The following is a 16,882-nucleotide window of genomic DNA, read 5'->3' as shown; positions in this document are numbered from 1 at the left end:
CCCGGCAGGAGGAGCGCTTCGGCGCTTATTCCTTACTAACTGGACGGGGGGCAGTCAGACAGATTTTTTGTGAAGCCACTAAGGAAATGAAAGGGCTCAAAAAAAACCCATAGCCCCATAGAAGTCCATGTATTTGGGCCCAACTTCACCTAGACTGTATTACCTTAATAAACATGGTCATGAATACTTTTCGCTTCCAGTCATTTAAAGTCTCATTTCTAATGTCATAATATTCTTTTTGGAAAATGATGGCCCCATTTATAAAAAAAATGACCATAAAGTCGCGCATGTTCTGAGGGGCGTGGCTACCGTTACAGTCTATGATAGGGATTCCCCTCCCACTCGAGTCAAAATAAAAACCAACGAAGAAGAAGGGGGGAAGTCCCGCCTCGTTGTCTGGGCCAGCCAATGGCCAAACTGGGCTCAAAAGGATCTTGAAAGATGGCGACTTACAGTGCAAGGGATTTCAGGCTTCATTTTACATTCATGTTAGACCCGGGGAACGCTTTGTCCATATTTGTTACAGTCTATGAACTGGACACAAGTTGTGTTTCCTTCAACCTGTCATGGCCAGCCGGCCGCGCGCGTTGCGTTCACGTCGGTTCGCGCGGTCCCGATCGAGGCGCGCATCTTCCTTCCTGCGCGCACATGTTGACGCGCCAGCCAGCCAGAGCCAGGCAGTCAGTAGCGCTCTCTAGCCTCGGTACCCAGGCTTTAGTAGCGCTCCTCATCTCATCCTACTGTGTGGAGACACACACAGAGAATAGGAGTGAGAGAGGACGGACGGACAGAGAGAGAGGGAGAGAGAGAGAGAGAGAAAGAGAAAGAAACACCCGGTTGCTTTGATCGCGTCCATCAGGAGCCATAATCGCCGCGGTGGGAACGATGATGATCCTCACGAGTGTTTCCCCGGAAAGCCCGACCTAAAAAAAGACTCAATCAGTCCCTTTTATTTTTTGGGACTTTTATTTGTCTCGCCCCCTTTCTTCTTCCCCTCCCTCCCTTTCATTTATGTCCCATTAGGGATACGTAGGTTTATAGGGATAAAGAAAGAATATCTACAGACAGTTTGTTTGTGTGTGTTTCCCTCGTCTATTTAACCCTGTACTGTTTGGGACGCACCAACCACCATGATGTCCTCCTCGTCTGGATCTGGAAGCATGTGGAAGAAGACAGGTGTCCTCCTGCTCCTCCTCCTCTGCATGGCGGGGCTGCCCTCCGGACACACACAGCAGCAACACACGGAGGAGTCCCGGAGGAGACCCCCGCCGGCGGCGGAGACGCCGTCGCCACCGTCGCCGGAAAAGTTGGATTTCGGCTACGTGCCCGCGGGAGTTTACGAGACCGTGACCCACTACGAACCGGGACCGATCGGGATCCTGTTCCACATGGTCCACGCGTTTCTGCACGTCGTGCAACCCAACCATTTCCCCCAAGGTGAGGATCGATCGTGGCCATGATCATCGGGTCTCAAAGAATCCGCAATGATTACTCTTAACTACAATAATTATATGATTTATATATATATTTAATGATACATTCAAGGACCAATCATCAGACAGCTGAGGCTGTTACTATAGGGGATAGGCTAGCCCAAATTTTTAGATTCTCGTAGAGGTTTTTTTGAGAGATTCGTCAGAATCGAAAAAAACCTCCACGAGAATCGAAAATGTTGGGCTAGGGATTGGCCAATGTAGCTATAATTGCACGGATCGTTTTCAGATTCTAAGCTGGTTTGATAACTATGGGGTTCTATAATCATGTCTGTGTTCCGAAATAGAAATGTACACTATTTTCCTATAGCCTACAAGACTGATGGGTCTATTAGGCTATAGTTTCCCCCTCCGGTCTGGAACTATAGTGTCTTATTTGTTTGAATCTCGGAGAATATTCGTTGTCACTAATATACGAAACGTCAGTATCTTCTTGACGTCAGTATATCTTCTTCTGTCTGAACATAATTAAGCCTGAAGCAACACAGGTGTTGAAACTGTAGCCTATAGTATTTGGGCATGCACCCTAATGCGTAAAAACCGCGCATATTTTGGAGACGTCTCCTCTCCACCTGAAGTTTATGATCTGCGTTTAGCTGACAATGCAGAATGCACTTCATGATGGTCGCAGTCCGCCTCATACATACTGTGTGTGGTGCACGGCTGCACGCCATGTCAGAATAATTACAACTACCCATGTCCAATCAATGCTGGCAAGTGACAAGTCCTAGCAACACTAAAGTAATGAGAATGGATGTCTGATCACTATGTAGGCCTAGCCCCACAAGCAGAACCCAATGGTACTGAAGTTTCTGACATTTTGAAGACCCAGTAGCCATGGGGTCCTATTCCACCTCGAGGTGGAATAGGACTGCTGCCCGCACAACTATGTAGCTATTTAATGCAATTAGAGTTTACATTTACAGCAGTGCTCTGCTTTATTATTGCTTGTCCATGTGAGGTGTGTTTCACTGCATGGGTCGTGGATATTTAAAATGTATACTGCTGTATGTGTATTGGTCTCTCTGTTGTTGTACTCAATTGGAACATGGATTAGTAGCTCTCTGTCACCTTGTTAATGAGGTAATCTTATTATATAAACTCTCCACCTGCCATATGCTGCTGCCCTTTTATTTTCTACTGTAGTTTGTCACCACTGGACTCTACTGTATACTAGACTGTCATATACGTAAGCATATCTGCTCAGCTGGACTGCAGAATGAGCAATAGTTGTAAAAATGGTCTGGATTTGGTTATTGATACACCTGATTGCAAGCTCAAAATGATTAAGATTGGAAATCGTGAGTGCGTGCTTGTGTGCTTGTACGGGTGCATGTACGTAGTAGGGGGCCCTCTGGAGCCTCAGTGCCCAGGGACCCCCAGGGGTGTCAATCTGGCCCTTTTGGTTGTGTCAGGTGGATATATGTGGATATACTAATAGGAGCCTGTGCACAAGTGTGCAGCCATTGAGGGAATAGAGTTAGGGTGCAGCTAGCTCGGGTCCATAGACTCCTGCACTTTACTGCCGTTGCATTGAGGCTATGCGACTGTTCTATTTCCTGGCTCGCATGAAACACGGACCAACCTCACCTCTGTTATGGAAATAAAAATAACGTTTCACAGGTCTACTCACCAATACAAAGGCGGGTTGTGTCATTAGAAAGCCTTTCCTTAGTGGAAGCACTCTGAGCCCCCCACCACATGTATAAAATGCACTTTTTTGTCCAGAAAGGGATTTGTTTTCACCTGAGGAAATTGTTTCTCTATGAGGGTTCGCTCTTGGCTATCGGTAGAGGGCGCAGTGGAATAACAAAGTATTTTTCCGTTGGAAAACAAATCCCTTTAAGTCCAAAAAGTACATTTTATACGTGTGGTGGTGGGGCTCAGAGTGCATCCACTAAGGTAAGTAAAATGTCTAATGACACAACCCGCCTTTGTATTGGTGAGTAGGTGAAACGTTCTTTTTATTTTTGTAACAGAGGAGAGGTTGGTCCGCGTTTCATGCGAGCCAGGAAATAGAGCTGTCGCAGAGCCTTAATGCAACAGCAGTAAAGTGCAGGAGGCTATGGACCAGAGCTAGGGTGCTGCTTGCTCTGGTCCATAGCCCTAATGCTCTTTGCTGCCGTTGCATTAAGGCTCTGCCACTCTTTGCTTCTAGTCCAGCCTCTCCTCTGTAGCGGGAATATAAAGAACGTTTTACCTACTCACCAATACAAAGGCGGCTTGTGTGATTAGAAAGCCTACTTTCCTTAGTGGACGCACTCTGATCCCCCCACCAGTGCCACCACACGTATAGAATGTACTTTTTGGCCAGAAAGGGATTGTTTTTCCACCAGGGAAAAATTATATACTTTTAGTTACTCCACTGCACCCTCTACCGATATTGCCAAGAGAAAGTCTCATAGACTTCTCCTTCGGGTGAAAAAACAATCCCTTGTTTCTGGCGAAAAAGTGCATTGTATACGTTTGGTGGTGGGGCTCAAAGTGCGTCCACTAAGGAAAGTAGGCTTTCAAATTACAGTTCTTAGCTTACGTATGATGTGATGCATTGCCATGCTTTTTGTTCTTGCTTAATGTAATGCTCAAATAAAGAATAATCTCAGCATGGCTTGATGCTGCCTCACTGATGCTATTCTCTGGCATCAAACAGACTGTGAAGTGTGCTGCCTCGGCTGGCAGTGCGTAGGAGGCATTAGTTAGCTGTGTGAAGCAACAGATCATCACTATTCACTTATTCACCGATATACCCACAAATGAACAGTGGCATATTCCAATGATTATTCTGTTTCTCTGCTGAGTTAAAGCCTGCAAGAGCTGTTAGCAACAACCCACTCTCATGCATGTACACACGCCACAAAGCGATGTAGACCTTACACCCCTCAACGTTGACATACAGTAGACTATATTATTGGTGCCTCACTGTACATTAAAAACCTCAGTATTAAAATGCAGTAATTCCACGTTTTATATTTCTAGGCATTTTGCTGGTATTACGCCAGAGTGGTTTAAAGTGAGCCTTGGGTCTGGGTCCTGTCTCAAGGACACTATATGCCATGGTAATTGAAGGACACAGCGGATGTTGTGGTATTCTGTATATCTTGCTGTTCTTATCGCTCAGTGTGTGACTCAACATCCTCCCTGCCTGTGTGTGTGTGTGTGTGTGTGTGTGTGTGTGTGTGTGTGTGTGTGTGTGTGCGCACACGCACGCACGCACACACACATGCACGCACGCACACGCACACTCAGAGTGAGGCTTTGCTTTGACAAGAGACCCAGTGATTCCAACATTAGTTTGTTGTTGTTTTTTTTTATAACATACAATCCAACAGTGGCGGAAACTCCGTGGGTTCAGAGGCGCGACTGAACCCCCTGGCATTTTGGCAAAGGCGCGACTGAACCCACTGAAAAAGAAAACACTTTCCTCGTACTTTAAATGGTACGTCAATAAGCGACCGCCACAAAGCGACTGCATTACTGTTTATCATTGATCATGTTGAAATGTTGCTGAAACAATTTAATGTGTTCTTCGTTGTGAACTGAAACACTGTGTTCATTAACAAACTGTAAATTAAGTACCAACCGAAAAAACAAACTCGTTTTTTTTCCCACCGCTTGGGGGGGGGGGGGGGGGGGGCGTGGCTGCATGAACCCCCTGCCGTTATAAGAACTTTCCGCCACTGCAATCCAAAGTGATGTATAGTCATTCAAGTAGTGATTGGAATTACAAGCAGCTTCTGTTTCTTTCGTCTTGTCATTACTCATTATTATACCATATTTCCAGTCATTTGGGTGTAGATAGTACAGTAGCCTCCGCTGTGGGTGATCACTGCTGGAGCGCTAACAGCACAGTAGAGATGGCAGTGGTGGAAAGTAACTTCCACTTTTACTTTTACTTAAGTACTGTATTTAAGTACAATTTTGAGGTATTTGTACTTTACTTGACTTTCCAATTTCCAGTACTTTTACTTCGAGCCAAAATTTGTACTTGCATACATTAACCACTTCAACCCTATACATTTCGTCCATTTGATATAATATTTTCAATAGATTTTGTACACATTTTAAACTTGTGTACTTTTACTCAAGTACATTTTCAATTCCATACTTTCACTTGTAACGAAGTAGTTCTAAATTGCAGTATTGTTACTTTTACTTAAGTAAAACAATTGAGTACTTTTTCCACCACTGAGAGATGGCAATTGGATGCACCTGGGACGTATCTTCAGTGATGTTTCCTGAGGTCAACGGGGTTGACTCAGGCGACCCAGCCGGGGTTGATCAAAACCTGACTTACGTCCCAGTAGCTACCCTTGATCAGTCATCAGGTAGCGAAACAAGGAGGAGGAGAACACCACCAGCAGTAGCCTGCTACTGGAGCCATAGCAGTCCATACTGCTGTAAGTCAAGTGTGCATGCGTATAGGCTACATGCGCTCATACAGTCACCGCTCAGGTATAAACAGTTAAAGCTGTTGTTATGCAAAGTAGTGGCCATTTGAATTCGGCACGGTACTTGACACAGTGTGAAAATAGGGGGAGGTAGGCGCCAGTAAACACTGGGTACTTCATGGTGCGTCTTGGTGGTGACTTGTCTTGAATCTAGGGGGACGCGTTCTAGCGTGCACACATGTGCACCGTTCCGTTCCGTCTCTGTGTGCCCGTCAAAACGAGTACTGGTACCACGGCGTGGTACTGCGTTCTACGAGCATGACACCACTGATCATTAGGTTCCCAAGTTGCATCGTTCCCAAGTAGCCGACTGCGACGGGAACCACAGGTCTAGTCTTACTATAAATGCTCCACGTCTCATAAACATGACATGAAAAATAACAACAAATTCAATGTCATCACATGATGATGATGATGACAACACTATGTATACGGAGTGGAAGAAAAGAGGTGTAAACAGGGTCTGTCTACTGAAAGGTGTTTTAAAGGAAGCCAGTGATCTGCATTTTTTGATGGAAGGGGTCAGGGCATATTCCACACTTCTTGGGCGGCAGTGCTGTAGAAGGATAATTTAGTGGGTGCTAACAGATCTGTGTTCTTGCTCCCTCCAGTATTGTGGCTGTGGGTGTCTCTAACCTTTTTGAGGTAATTAGGTCGTACAAAGCCAACTTGAGTTGTGACAAATCATGACAACAAACACAATATTTTGGTCCAAACGAATAATTTCAAAGAATAAAAACAACACAAAGTGTTGTAACCTGCCGTTTCTTTTCTTCTTTCTAATTCTTTGTTTGGCCCAAAACATTGTGTTTACTGTCGTGATTCCCCCCAACTCGAGTTGGCTTTGTACGAGGCTTAAAAGGTCTTTAAATTAATACTTTTTGAAATGTCTATGAGGAAAATGAACGGGGAATCATTTCCTGGGCCCTGGTAGGGGGCGGGACTGCGACGCTCAATACTGGCCTGATGATGGGATGTGATTGGACACCTTCTGAAAAGGCTGGTGTGCTGCAGTGTTGTTTCTGGCAGAACATTTAGATTTTAGTTTTAGTCATAGTCTCTTCAATAGTTTGTATTTAGTTTCAGTCACATTTTACTAGTCAACTGGAAATGCTTTTAGTGTGAAGTCTAGTTTCACTCGACCAAATGTCATAAGATTTTACAAAATCTGTGGTTGATTTAGTCGACTAAAATGTATTTTGTCGGGCCTCGATGCCGTCGTAATGACTGTTTTTACACTTTCTGAAAATAGCCGATCTACAAGCTCACTTGTGGGCTTGTAGATCGGCTATTTTCAGCATGCGACCAAGTGTAAAATGACTTATACTGGATCTCTGGTCCACTAGTCCCTTCCTGACATTTGTTAGACGAAATTGTCAGTATATTTAGTCTTAGTTTTTAGTCATCATGGCTTAGTTTTAGTTTTTGTCAGTGAAAATCATAGTATTAGTCGACGAAAACAACACTGTATAGCTGTAACATTCATTCAGACAAGCAGTGGTTGCCAGGGGAACCCAGCAGCAGCCATCATTGCTGGCTCATTTTGGTTGACCTCACTGACGACGACAGGTGTGTGTGTGTGTGTGTGTGTGTGTGTGTTAAAATTGCATACAATAATTGCGATCAATGATAAATTGGTGATTGTGTGTGTGTGCGCGCGCACCAAAATGACTGTGCTTGAAGGGGTGCACTCTGAAACAATATTTGACCTGTTATTATTTTTTTATTTTTTTCGTTTTTATTATCCATGGTCCATTTGAAATAGCTCAAATGCTGATCTTCCATCATTATACCAAGCAGTTTAAGAGTTGTAATGCTGAAACCAGCTGGAACAACCACCATAGGGTACAGTTGTTCTTATTTTCCCAAAAGGCTTTACTTAATTATGTTTTGGCATTTTTTTTTAAATCTTTTCTCTGCTGATAGGGGAATACACCAATGACTCGCTTTGTCAGCTAAATTAGTTTGTTTCATTGATGGGCTCAGACTAGAAATTCATTAGTTTGTGAACTTTGCGTGTGCTGGTGTAGGATTCCATGATGTCTTCTGAGGCATGCTCATGGAATTAAGCATTATTTTACACTTTAGCTTTTGAAAAATAGCAGATCTACAAGCTCGTAGTGCGGCACTTGATGCCAAATACAGATAATTCTGGGGGTCCTTGACATGAAATATTGAGCACCATTGATATAGAATCTTAGGTATTTCAGAAAACTGTCAGGATTTAGAATATTTTTTTTAAATGTCGACGTCGGGCCTAAATGGGTTAAGTTCTCAGTCGATTTCAGCTCGTCAGTAGCACCGAAGAGTCGACTTTAGGACGGTACCCGCCCCCCTGAACCCACATCGTAGGCTCTACAGAGCCGAACCGACTTTTATTCGGCTCTAAAATAGGAGTATGAATCGGCCCTTTGAAGTGGTCAAACTAACGATAATTATGTTCAGAAGCATCTTCCACAAAAACGGTCTCCGATATTTCATATAGAAGCAATGGTTAAAGCCACAATCACACATAAGGACATCTAAAGTAAACCTTTTCAGTCATGAGTAATTTATTTTTGCTTTAATCTATGCATGCTGCTGCATGCAGAATGAATTGGAACCTTCCAGTAATTCAGATGACGGAAACATTATCTATAGTAGATTAAACCGAAGCCATTTGAGGCAATGCGATTATTAGTCAAACTGTTTTGTACCGTGTGTGTGTGTGTGTGTGTGTGTGTGTGTGTGTGTGTGTGGTTTTTAATTTAATACAGCGAGGAAGCAGAGTCTCAACATCTCCCATAAACTGTTACTAGCAGCAACCCACTGCCTTGGGGCTCAAACATGTCTGCCTGTGTTAGAAAGGCACCCATGCCCTTAATATTTGATCATGTATTCCCCCCCTCTTCCATCTGTTACTCAATAGCATGAAATTAGGTTACATTATGAGAGAGGGGGTTCCTTTGTATATAACCCCCCCCCCCCCCCCCCCCCGAAGTATCCTGAACTTGAACGCAGTATTTTTGCGTTGAACAAATTTATTTAGAAATCCATGTCGTAACACCTGCATCTCCACTAGCTAAAGAGTGCTGGGTTTGCGAGCTTGTAGATCTGCTATTTTCGCTATTTTTGTCCAAAAGTGCCCTCTTACGGGATTTCAGCCTTTTGCCTCTCTTTGACACACTCTGCACGTCCCTGCATCCTTGTGAGACATGGATGTATAGTGTTCCGTAGGGGTGCAACGGTTTTCAACCGAAAACCGAACCGTTCGGTTCCACATACACGGTTCAATGCGCTCTAATGAACCGCGCTATTTCGGTTTGCATTAATTCATTTATTACAGCTGCGAAGAATGTATTTCTCGGTCACACACTGGCCTACTTAGAAGTCTAGCACTCTATCGGTCACACACCGTCCTACTAAGAAGTCTAGCACTCTTTCGGTCACAGAAGTGTAGCACTCTGTCGGCCCACCCCCTACACACACACACACACACACACACACACACAGAGAGAGAGACGGCATGATGAGGAGAATCCAGCACTCGTCTTTAAACGTCGTTCTTGGAATAATTATTGATCGTCATACACAGAGACACACACAGCGGAGTAACCTCGCGCCAACAGGCTTCTAAGCACGGTCGTTGTAAGTTTGTTCAGATCTGATTCTGCATCTGCACTCGCTGTTTGAGTGCTAATTAAGAGGGAGAGTGAGAGCATAAACAACCCGCAGCAGGACATTCATTCCGTCAGAAAAGTACCAACAAAATACTCCCATGTCCAATCCATGACTGTAGATAGAAGCCCTTCTTCTAATAATATAAGCATAATATCCTTAAATCCTCATGTAGACTTATTGTAAACTTTTGTAGGCTATTTTTCTGAGACACGACGCATTCACTGTGAATGACTCCCCTCCCAGGAGGCACTCTCCTCTCCTCTTTCCTGCATGTGCTTAATGCCCCGTGTGAGCGCATAGGTGCATTTATTTCCCCTTGAAAATAATGATAAGGCACATTAAAATAGCAATATAAGGTATTTTTCCCCCTTTAGGCAGAAATGCCTAATAAAATAATATATGCTAAAAAAAGAGAAGAAAAGAAAATGCTATAAATAAACTTTTTTGAGTGGTGCAAGCCACTGCCTGGCTGGCTGGCTGGGTATGAGCATGAAAACAGCGTGGTTGTTTTTCACCACCTGTGCACAACCTAACACACACGCACATTATTAACTGTATATATGATGATTTCGTGTGTGCCAGTACAGTGACACTAGTACAGTACAGTACAGTACAGTAGAGGGTACAGTAGGGCGCGTTCCTGGGGATCACTTCACAAGGGGGTATTTTTTTTTACTGTACCGAAACCGAACCGAAACCGTGGCCCCCATACCGAGGTTCGAACCGAACCGTGGTCTAACTGAACCGTTGCACCCCTAGTGTTCCGTAGAAAGGACAAGCAAATCTCATCTCATGTCCAAGGCAATACTACTGTTATAGCAGATCTACTACACGACCACGTTTCACAGCACATGTTGTGCATGCTGAATCTGCTACTTCCGTGTGACGCGGTAGCATACCATCAAATAGGGAGCGTCGATTTTACGGAGAAAAAAAAGCGATTTAAATGCGGACTAGATAAAGAGATTTCTGCCCTATTAGTGTTCTCTTCTGAAGTGTATCTGAGCTGACTGTCACACAAAGTCAAGTCAGCGTGGTGACTGTGATGCCTGTGGGCTGTTGCCACTGCTCCAGGACACCCATAGGGTGTATGGCCCTTCTCTCCTCAACACAATGCTGGCTGATCAGTGATGATCACCAAAGGCAAAGTGTCAGTCTTAGAGTAGGCCAAAATGTACCAATGTCTTAAAACAATCTGGACGGGCTTCGGGATCCCCTTTTTGGTGTTTCTAAGCATTGTTATACTTTATCTATTGAAAAAATAGCAGATCTACAAGCTCATAGCGCGGCACCAAGTGCCTACGAGCCGCCCTACGAGCTTGTAGATCTGCTATTTTTTGGAAAAAACGTTAAAAGGTGGCGCAAATCTTTGAATATATATTCTTTCACAGCCGGACGTTGCAGTTGCTCACAATTTACACGTCTGTGCACATATTATTTAAACAACTGTTTTTGCGATGGATATAATGACATGTGCAGACAGACTGGCACATTGCTCCTGCAATTCACAAATGCTTCCGCCGGCGCCCGCCCGCCCACCCATCTGTAATTGTGCATTAATAAATTAAATATGGCAGATATCCTGTCATTTCCCACTTCCATATAGTACCACATATTGCAGTTGCTTAAACAACTCGTATTATTTAAGATCTGTTTTTAATGACACAGCTGTTTCAATTTGTGATAACAATTAATAATCCACAGATTTGTTAGTTTAGGAAATTACTGAGCTCAAGAACAAGACTGTTGGAGTGGAGTTGTATAGATGAGTCATGAGCCGATTGAGCGCCCAGTTGTATAGCAATATAGAAATACTCGGTCACAAGTAAAAGTTCCGGAACTCAAAATTGCCCGTCCACAAGCTCACAAGCATTGTGTGAGCTTGTAGATCAGCTATTTTCAAATGGCCAAATTATATTTAGGGCTGATATGGGTATGTTTTGTAATAATAATCAAAATCTACAAAGTAACTAGTAACTAAATGGCTTTCAAATAAATGTAGTGGAGTAAAAGTACAATATTTGGATCCGAGATTTCTAGTGTAGTAGAAGTAAAAGTACTGTAAATTGGAAATACTCAAAATAATAATGAAGTACATTACTTATGTAAATGTACGTTCCACCACTGTGTGCGCCCTATTTCCATGCTCACAGCTGCCTACTTTGCTGGGGGACAGACGACGTCGTCCTGATTAAATATACAATGTTTTAAAATACATTTTCGGGAACACAATGTCATGATTGTTCCAATACCTTGCGGTCTAAATAGCTTTTGCTTTGGAAGATGACAGCGTCCTCTTCTCGAATTAAACAGGCTGAATTACTGTACAAGGCTGCCTCTAGAGAGCATTTGAAGATTGTAGAGCAGATAGGCTGGCTTGAGAGACTGCATGCACGGTCACTGACACAGACGTTTATTATCATATATTTCTAGGGCTGTCTGCTGCACCAATTAAGTGTACTGCATGTAATTGTATATGTCACTGTTGTTTGAGTACTGTGTCTGGCATATTTGATAGCATTCATTTTCACTGACAATTGAAAATAGTCAAGATATCAGTAAAATATGCTGAATCATGGTTGATGCCTTGCAATACTATGACATCCCCTAAATGATGAGAACATCAAATACCAGCCCTCTCACTAACTGAAAGTACATGGAAATAATGTCGAAACTTGACTCGTAATAATGAATCCAGACTTTTAATGAATGAGTCATTTCAATAGCTGCCAACCATATTGTCTATTTGTGCATATATATATATAACGTATCGAATGCACTGTTATTTCCCTTCTCTCCAAGCCTGAGAACGCATATTAAAATATATATGCTTTAAACAAATGCATTTAAATGGATCCACACACAAACCAAGGATTAAATGTTGTTTGACAGCCCTGCTAATCAGCAGGGAAGTAGTCGCTGTACTTGAATTACAAAAACAAAGTGTGCATGGCCACTGGCCAGTCGCTGCTGCCTTAGATAAAGGACAACCAAAGTGGAGGATAAGATGATTTATGTGACATTTAAATGGTAAACTGGGTAGCATGTTGAACAAATTGAGGAAATGTCCTGAATTATGGCCCATGACATTGATTGTCCTTTTCCTGAGCCATTAGTGTGCATCAGCTCTTAGGAGCCTCTTGGCGTGTCTGTGTTGCTCCCGAGATGACATTTAGTTTTAATGGAGTCTTACACTTGGATTGATTAAAAAATGTTGTTTTTTTCCTACCCAAGTGAAATTAGTTTCACTTAGAATTTTACCCTATGGACATTTAGCTGATGCTCTTTGCTCTTATGAAGAAAAACTTCTAATGAATTAACATCTAAGCACTAGGCAATCCTGTTTATTTGCCATATATTTTCGGACGTATTCGTTTTCTCGTTAAAGCCCTGGACTGCAGCCCAGCCTCCAGTCGAAACAATTACAGCTTTTACATTTGATATTTATTTCAATCAATCGCAACTGAAAGTAACAATTTACTTGCAAATACAGTACATTAATGCTTGCCTGCTGCCATATTTTCTTTAATATGCAGAGGAACTCTCACAAGACTGACGGTATTATTGTCTCCTTGGGGAAAAAAAAAACATTCTCGGCTAGTAGAGTTCAGTCTATTCGCTGCTTATTTCAAATGATGCTCCGTCAAATGCAGGTTAGCTTATCAACATTCGCATCGTCCCTTGTGATGTTCGACATTGCTGTTTGAGTTTGCGGCTCAACAAGTGTTAGTTCGTCGTGGAAGGCAGCCAAAACACCTATTCTCAAACATCCATTTCGTACTGTTTTTAATTATTTTACACAGACTTCAGGCTACAATTATCCAAAAGACAAAAAGAAAGCTGTGAATGCAGAGGGCTCTGACAGACTGCTAATTGTCTCCTGGAATGTGTTGCATAACCAAACCACCACCACCACCACCACCACCCACTACACCCCAAGCCCTGAACGAAGAAGGCCACTAAATCTGTACCTTGATGTGTACTCTTTAAAAGGGGAAAGGAGTTCAACGGTTAGTGAGGCATTTCTCTGGAGTCATGCAGAGAGATGCTCACAGAGGCACGCACTGCATATCATTAACAAAGCCTGCTTTAACAGAGGCCGGCTGAGCGAGAAAGGGAAGATAAGTGCCGTGGCATTAAGATAGCTTTAACGTTTTAGACATTTCAAGGTAATATTATAATGCCACTGCCAGCTTAGGGTTCTGTGCTATCTGACAGAGCAGGCAAGAGAAACACTGATAAATCCATCCAGAGGGAATGGAAGCATGCAGGGGGCCTTGCTGGGCTATGGGAGAAAATCTAAAGATTCCAGGAGCAAGATGGGGCAAAAGAAAAAACTAAAAGATAAAAGATTATTTAAGAAACAAAGACGTCAAAGGCATGGGGGTTGTTTTGAGAGGAAGTAGCTGCTACTAAAACTAAAGCTACAGTACAGTGTCATATTTTGGGGCATGCTATTTGGGTCAGGCCTGGGTAGCCAAGCAGGACTGGAGCAGTGGCATTGGGCGAATGAAGCAATATCCTCTGTCCTCGTGAATGGATGACAAGTCATGCATCCCCGCTCCCCGGCCTTTTGTCCTGCTTCATTGGTAGTCCCCAGTGGCTGCACGTGGAGACACACAGCAAGAACGTGATACAGGTTCACCAGGTTCAGATCAGAGTCAAAGATACTTTGTTTGAGAACGATGAGGTTAAGTTAATTCTGCCTGTAGCCCAGAACGGTGGCTCAGGGGTAGAGTGGCCGGATGGGAACCGCAAGATTCCCAGTTTGAACCCTGTGGGCTCCCCCAGATTTAGTGTCGAAGTGTCCTTGAGCAAGACACTGCACCCCTAATTGCTCCCAATGTGCAGGTTGGTGCCTTGCATGGTTTCCTCCGGCATCGGTGTATGAATGTGTGGGTGTGAATGGGTGAATCTATGTAAAGCGCCTTGGATAAAGGCGCTATATAAATGCACTATTTACCATTTTACATAATGGTGCACCAGGAGTCCAGGACGATACAGAACATTCAAACGGGAGACTTTAGAAATGTAGACGGCAGACCAAATTCAAAGCTAACACGTCTCATATATAATAATATAATGATATAATTAATTGCTGTTATTGCCGATAACCGATATTACCGATGTCGATATGATCTCATTCTCTATTGAAAAAATATAATAATTTTGTCCATTCTGAAAAAATGTAAAAGGGTATCTGCTGCACTGCAGGCTTCTAGGCAAGTCAGATTTAACTGAAATACCTTTTATATTTAATATTGTGAGCTTGTAGATCTGTTCAAGCTGGTACTTTGGGCTTGTTTATCTGTAAAGACAGACCGATTGATCAGACCGGTTAATTAATCGGTCTGATTGATTAATCAAACCGATGCCGATAAATCTAAAAACAACTCAAATCGATACCAATGTGTTTGCCTATTAATTTCCCATCACTAACCACAAGTAGCCATTGCATAGTCTTACATTTAGGGGGCTTTTGGCCTCAAACCCACTCGTCTTGCCACGTAGTCAGAGAAACCAGGCCCTTTGCTGCACTTCAGAGCCATGTTTCTCCCACCTGAGTGGAACGAGTGTCAGGGGTATGAGGGCAGCACGGAGTCGAGGGTGAGTAATTCGGCACTTTCCGATCGACTGGAGCTGTAACAGGCCTCTAGTCTAGATTCCAGCCATTAATGCTAAGTGGTTTAGGATCCATGCTATCTCTTGAGCCCATCGTGATTTTAAATGATGCACTTGGACACCAGTGGTGGTTGGAACAGACACCGACCTGCAACTGAAGGGTGGATCCTTATCATAATGTGTTGCCAGTGTTCTGAGCAAAACATCAAACTACACGGTCAGCTGCTATTGACCTTATGCAGACCGCGGCCATCTTGCCAGCAAGGTGCTAACTAGGTGCAACTTCCCATTGAGATTAAAATAGGGTGCATTTTGCATCCCAAAACGCAGTTTATAATTAAGGGACGCAATAAAACAACGACCCCTGCATCCATGGGATGCACTACTGTACTGTTTTGGTGCAACCACTCCAAGGACCCGCCTGTGTTGTCCGCCTATGTATGTGTTGATGAGCACGAGTATGACTATTAGTACCAGTAGGGGTGCTGTTGTACAGAAACAGAGATAGAGATAGTGCTGTAAAGTTGCCTGCTAATGAGAGAGAGAGAGAGGAGGGGGGGGGAGGGGAGTTGCACCACTCAGTTCACAAGGGTGTGATTTTTATTCTAATTTATTTTTGCTAGCTTTATTTTTAAAAGACCACCCCTGCATCCCAGGACTCATTACATTTGCAGTCCATACATCCAAACAGAAAAGTCCTATCTTTGATTATATTAAACAACGTCAAACTCACCAACACTGCAGCTGTACGAAAAGCTTGATTTATCCTCTTTAAATCTGCAAAGTGTTTGTTTCATAAAAAATCCACCGTTCAAGTGTCAAGAGTTTGTAAGCACTCGTTGAATATCACTCAACAGTCCTGCGTACCACCTGTTGAATATCACTCAACAGCCCTGTGTACCACCTGTTTGGAATTTACACATAATGCAGGAGGCAGCTGGAGGTTGCTTTACTGATATTTGTATGTGTGTGTGTGTGTGTGTGTGTGTGTGTGGGGGGGAATCTGGGGGTCCATTTCGACCGCAAGGTTGCCAGTTCGAACCCGGGCTCCCCCAGAGTTGGTGTCGAAGTGTCCTTGAGCAAGACACTGAACCCCTAATTGCTCCTGATGTGCAGGTTGGTGCCTTGCATGGTTTCCTCCGCCATCGGTGTATGAATGTGTGTGTGTGTGTGTGTGTGTGAATGGGTGAATGTAATGCACAATCTATGTAAAGCGCACATTAGCTGCCCTCCCCCACAAACGGAGAAACAAATCAGACTTAAACGCATTAGGTGCACTTTCAGCACCATGGAGAGCTCCACACAGAAAACTTAAAAACAGCTTAAACAATTATCTTTGGAATTACAAGTGTCTGGGGGCCTTCCTCCAATCATGATCGAGTGGGGTCTTGTTGTGCGTGCTGTTGGCCTGTCGTGTCCCCCCACTGTAGTGCGTGCATGTGCACATCTTGTTACCGGGGCGGACCGGGGGGTTTTCCTAATCACCCAAATCACTGAATGTATACAAAATATCTATTATAAACTATTTCTGTTGAACATGTTAAAAAAGATTTACAGTTTATTCAATCTGATGTCCCGGCCTCTCTACAACTTGCAGCCTCGTATGTGTGAGGGCTGCGCTCTGATGACTTTGTCTTTGTCCAGTGATCTAGCTGCATG

The 16,882-nt window shown here is 43.5% G+C and overlaps 1 protein-coding gene across 5 annotated transcripts in view; it reads left to right on the top strand.

Moving 5' to 3' along the window:
- Positions 1-844: 844 nt before the first annotated feature.
- prom1a (prominin 1a) overlaps positions 845-16,882 on the top strand; it is a gene marked incomplete at its 3' end in the record, with an annotated part of 94,530 nt that continues 78,492 nt past the window's right edge. For all 5 annotated transcript variants that reach the window (XR_013964711.1, XR_013964712.1, XR_013964713.1 and 2 more), the window contains exon 1: positions 845-1,437. Coding sequence is in view for 2 of the 5 variants with exons in the window: in XM_080773624.1 (XP_080629750.1) it covers positions 1,131-1,437 (307 nt within the window). The remainder of the gene's footprint in view (positions 1,438-16,882) is intronic.

Source organism: Protomyctophum bolini (assembly GCF_963924005.1).
Source record: "Protomyctophum bolini genome assembly, chromosome: 10".
In the NCBI taxonomy this organism is placed as follows: domain Eukaryota; kingdom Metazoa; phylum Chordata; class Actinopteri; order Myctophiformes; family Myctophidae; genus Protomyctophum; species Protomyctophum bolini.
The sequence above is the reverse complement of the archived record's forward strand: the minus strand, read 5'-3'. Positions and strand labels throughout refer to the sequence as shown.